This window comes from Mastomys coucha, unplaced genomic scaffold (assembly GCF_008632895.1).
Source record: "Mastomys coucha isolate ucsf_1 unplaced genomic scaffold, UCSF_Mcou_1 pScaffold1, whole genome shotgun sequence".
In the NCBI taxonomy this organism is placed as follows: Eukaryota; Metazoa; Chordata; class Mammalia; order Rodentia; family Muridae; genus Mastomys; species Mastomys coucha.
In genome coordinates, this window is record NW_022196891.1 from 47755115 (window position 1) to 47760585 (window position 5471).

General features: G+C 42.3%; 1 protein-coding gene across 3 annotated transcripts in view; it reads right to left on the minus strand.

The window, feature by feature from the left end:
- Positions 1-5153, minus strand: part of Hmcn1 (hemicentin 1) — a 473399-nt gene extending 468246 nt beyond the window's left edge. Inside the window, exon 1 of one of the 3 annotated variants that reach the window (XM_031384523.1) lies at positions 4481-5153. In XM_031384523.1, coding sequence (XP_031240383.1) covers positions 4481-4748 — 268 coding nt within the window. In that variant the 5' untranslated portion in view covers positions 4749-5153. The remainder of the gene's footprint in view (positions 1-4480) is intronic. The other 2 variants (XM_031384530.1, XM_031384516.1) reach the window with 2 other exon arrangements.
- Positions 5154-5471: the final 318 nt, after the last annotated feature.

The window sequence follows — 5471 nt, forward strand, 5'->3', positions numbered from 1 at the left end:
GAGGAGGAGGAGGAGGAGGAGAAGGAGGAGGAGGAAGAGGAGGAGGAAGAAGAAAACCACAGCCACAGGAGCTATGAGCCCTTTTTCTAAACACATAATGTCATATTTCAGGCCAATTTTGCCAATTCCTCTCTATTCCTCGCCATGTCAGAGACACTCAGGTGTCTCACTGTTGTTGAATGTGTCAAGGTGCTCTTGTCACCAGGATACTTTGCTAAATTGTTCATCTACCTATAGAAGATATGCTCAACACTCCCTCCTTTGAGCCTTTGTTGAAATGGAATCTCTTCTTCTGCACCATTCTTAAAACTCTAACACCCTCAAGTCTACCTTGAGGGCCTCATGCCCCTTTTCTGCCTTCTGTTTCCTTCAGAGGAGTCACAAGTATCAAATGCTTGTGTGTGTGTGTGTGTGTGTGTGTGTGTGTGTGGACTGTTCCCTTTACTGCCTGTGCTCCCCTTTCCTCCAGAGAATGTGGGATCCATGATGGCACAAGCCTTCCTTTTGGTTTTATTTTCTTTTGGCTTCTCAGTGCATTAAGCAATGCCTGAAACACAGTACGCAAGTGAGCAAGGAACACAGACCAATATGAGATATTGCAGAGAGTGGAATGTGACTATCAGAGAAGATGTCCAACTCATTAAAACACAGCATCCATTCTCACTCCTTCTGTCTCTGGGAACTGCCTCCTGGAGACAGGGGAGAATAAAGAATAAGACCCTGTGTGATAAGGGAGTGCAGGTAGAAGAGACCATCAGCTCGCCTCTCCACAACCGTATATCACATTGTATAGAGGAAGACAGGAATGAGATTTGAGTAGCATTAAAAACAGAAAAAAAAATATAGATATTCTAATAATTGATGACAGGCAGATAAAGATATGGGGAAACTGGATCTCATACATAATGCTACTGGGAACATAAAGTGCTATAACTGTTTTAAACAGTAGCTTGCCCACCCTCTCAGCAAATAAACATATAGTTACCATGACCCCAGAGATTTCACTTCTAAATATACATGCAGAAGAAATGAAAACATGTCTACACAGAAATGCGTATGTGAATATGCATAACAGTTATTAATAAAAGTGTAGGGAATATCTAAATCTCTGTTATGGACCAGTGTGTAAGTAAAATGTTATGGTATGCAGTGGAATATAATTTGGTCATGTTAAAGAAGTGACAACTGATGACTGACACATGCTTCAATACAAATGGACCTTGAAATAATTATGTTGGCCTGAAGAATCCAGTCATGTGAGACCACAGAAGATTATAAATGATCTCTACATTGTATGAGCCAGAACAGGAAATTTCAGGAAGGCAGAAAAGTGGGTTAATGGTTTACTTAGGAGAAGAATAGGAAAATGACAACTAAATGGTATAGGACTTCTTTGGGGGTCAGGATAATATTTTAAAACCATCTGTGATGATGGTGTCACCTATCTATGAGCATAATAATTATACATGATAAAACAGCACATTGTATGATGAAGGTAGTATATCTCAACAAAGCTACTACAAACAAATGCAGTAGCCAGGTGTCATGGTGCACACGTAGAATCCCAGCACCAAGAATCAAAAGCAGGAGGATAGTCCATGAGTTCAAGACCAACCTGGCCTACATAGTGAGTTCCAGACCAGACAGGGTTACATAAAAGACCATGTCTCAAAAATATATTAATTAATTAAAAGTGATACAGGAAGCATGACTGTGGGGGGTTAAAAGGCTTCTACAACACAGTTAGTTAATTATCATTAGGATAATTGAGGCTAGCTCCTGCCTCCCTGAACTGAGACAGTCCAGGGCAGCTGCTTCCCCTCCCCATATGCTGCTGGTACTACTGGGTCTTTCTCACTTTTTCCTGCATGAACATCTTCTGATGAGCTTTATCACCACACTGCCCATGGGTTCAACCTTCTTCCTCCTTGGGCTCTATGTTTTCAAACCGCCACCACCTGTAGCCACACACCTTTCCCTGAACTGTCATGTGGGTCTGCTCCTAAGACCTAAAGACTATTCAAAAGCCTGATACTGTCACCCATTATTCCATCTGGCCACACAGGACGACAGGTGCTGGCAGAGCAAGCACTCAGGTCATTAGTGTGATTATTTGAGTTCAGTGCTAGATGTTACTTCTTTCCACATCAGTTGATTTATTCAACCATAAATGTGTATTAGAGACTATTTTAAAAGTCATTCGTAAAACAGTCACAAAATTTCACAATCAGAAATGTCCTTAGGCATGTTCAAATCCAGTTCCTTCGCTCAGACATTGAAACTGAGCTTCAAAAAGGGAAATTGACTTTTCCCCAATGTCAATAAGATATCAATCACCAATCAAGGCCCTTCCTGTCATTACATCCTGATCATCAGCTGAAAAGGAAATAAAACCTCTCAATGAACACATGGGAACACACAAAGAGGAAATCAGAAAAATCATACAATGGCAAAAATCTATTAAAGTGAAATTGAAGCTAAATGTCAAATGCATGTTTTAACTTCTATTTCTCTATCTGCAAAAATATTTTAAATATACTTGGATAATATAAGCTGTTTCCCATTCTCTATTTTTATTCATAAAGGGAATATAATCAGTATGTACATTGAGTTATAAACACAATTTTATTAAAGTTTAAACTATTAATTATTTTCTCATACAATTTAATTCAAAAGGGGGTCTAGTTTTATTAGTCACTGGCAATTAACATTCCAAGTTTTTCCACTTTTAATTCTGGTTGCTAAACTACAGTAAAATCAACTACACTGGGGTGTAGACTTTCTTACTGGATACCAGTTGGGAGGCAGCACACACTATATAATCTGTTTTAAAATATTTCCACATCACTCATCATGGTAGTTTAGCATCCATTTATGAGATGAAACATATTTTATATTTTTTCCAGTAACATAATCTCATCATTTTTGAGGCAAGCAAATTGTGCTATAAATTAGCAAAATCAGTTTTTACTTTATATTTGAGCCAACTTCATACTCATCCCTATTGAGAAAATATGTTTAGCCTATTCCAAAATAACCAAACCTTGGGACTGCATGGTAAGTTGCATCTTATAAATTGAAATATCATAACATTTGAAGTGTCTTACTGAGAGAGTAAACACAGCAAATGATCATCAGACTCTTGATTCAAGTGAGAAAGCATATCACGTCTGATCAGTGTGAAAATGCATGTACATACTATAGAAAACCAGGATTGCATGTCTGATCAGTGTGGAAATGCATGTATATACTACAGAAGACCAGGATTGCTTACTGTTGTCATTGAAGAACTTGAAAATTCCAGAAAATTCTAGTTCCCTCTCAATGTATCCCAAGGACATCTTTTTAAATCGTTGAAATATATCACATTTAATAACTAGCAATAATTTGGATTTTAATATGTTTGGCAAATGCACAAGGAAGGAAAAAAAACCCGAGATCGTCAACATCACGCTCTCATCGTGAAAGAGGTTATGCCAAAGTTTAGTGAAGAGAATTTCAAAAGCAAGGGGAATGTGGGAGAGCAGTGGGGGAGGGCTCCTAAGAAACCACTGTTTTATTTCTTCCACTGAGCAGCTACTTGCCTAATGAAACTCAGGTGGACACAAGACAGTAAGCCCTGGAGCTTGCCTTGTAATGCTACCCTCCAAGATGACAATGTGGGCTCCTAGGAGCCTCGCAGAGAGGTGCTACTTGAAGAAAAAAAAAGAAAGAAGGAAAGAAACTGAAAAGAGTAAATAGGATCATGTTACAGTGCAGGAGCAGAAAGCCACAGCTTCGGGGCACAACATAAAGCTATTTTTCCTCAACTACCTTTCAAGAGCACAGACTTAGCAAATTACATGCATTTGTACAGCCTGAGACATGGACATACTGTTCACACACATCTGTGAATCTAACTAATGATGACCCGGTGCCACGCTGAATAGATTCAGTTAAGGAATGAATGGCTTCTGTCTTTCATTTTCATGCCTCCAGTTCCAATCCCAGTTGCTATTTACAGACTCGCTCATGTGTCCCGCAGCAGGTCTGATTCTCTCCCATGTGAGGTTATCTTGAGAATGTGCTTGGCTCTTGGTGCCCTTGCTGCTGAAAACCCCATTTCTGTCCCGTGGCTGCCTTAGCAATTGAAGCAGTCTTTAGCTTTCAAATGCAGGCCGGTTAACTCTGAGCTTGCTGCTGTTGCTTCTTCAAAGTCCTGGTTCTCATCTTCAGAGGACCACATTTCCAGGTCAAGAGACCACTGTTTAATCTCCCTAAACAAGCCAACTACTCACTCCACGGCTAAGCCTAGCTGAGCTGAGAGCTTTGAGAGCAAACCGAGATGCCAGTAAGCAAGTCTTTGTTACTACCGTATTCTGCTGCATATTAAAAAAAAAAAATGCTTTTGAAACTTTCTGACAATAAAACAAATTCAAAGCATAAGAAATAACAGAATTGTGAACAAACAACAAATACAGAGAGTAAGTATTCCCCTTACCTGGATCATGGAAGGGCACCAGAGCGAAGTTGTAAAGAGGTCTCTTAGGTCTTTTCAAAGACGTCTCCAAAATTTTGGAAGCTCCTTCAATAACCTGAACTAAATCATCATACATGGAACCAGTCACATCAAACACAAAAGCCAGCGTGGACGCCCCCTCCGGAATCTCCTCAGCCCTGCTCTCCGACTGCGGGGTCCCATCTCCAGCTAGGGAAGAATGAAAAAGAGCCACCAGGAATACTGTGTGGACCACTTCCTGGGCAATCATTTTTTTTTCTTTTCTTGTTTTGCTCGCTGCTTTTCTCTTTGCCCTGAGATCCTAAGCACTGTGCTCACTCCTCAGCAGCAGGCAGAGGACTTCCTCTCTGGTGCCTCATCAGGCTTTTGCAGTCTCCAAAGTAACTCAAAGTTTGGAATGGAGAATGAGATGAGGACCAGCCCGGCAGCCTCCAGGAGCTGGGCTGGGCTGGGCTGGGCTGGGATGCGGCGCCTTTTGTCTGGCTGGGTAGGTGGTGGGTTCTAGGCGGCCGCGTGCAGGGAGTTGAGAGTAGCCAAGCGCGGGCAGAGCCCTGGGTCCATGCCTCGGGGGACGCTGCGAGCCTGCGGTGCCGCCTCCACCGCCGAGCACCAGGCCAGCGACTGAGCCTCCCAACTTTCCACTGCTAGCCCCTCGGAGGCGAAGCCCGGCGCGACCTCTCCTTCTGATTGGCCAGCGGCCGTCCCTCCTCTGCTGGAACCCCCACCCCGGAGGGCGACTTTCTCCTCCGTGAGTTCCAAGTCTCTCCAGTACCAGGGAAGCGCTCACAACGACAGCTCCCGTGTTCCCTTCAGAGCTATAACCAATCTGCAAAACTCCAAGGTAAACAATGGCTTTCAGGAATGTGTGGCCCACTCCCAAATTCAAGGGCATCGCATTAGCTAGCACAAAGGGAATTGGTGCACTTTTTTCCCCTAATGTTTCAGACAACACTTCTCTCATAATTCCCCAGCT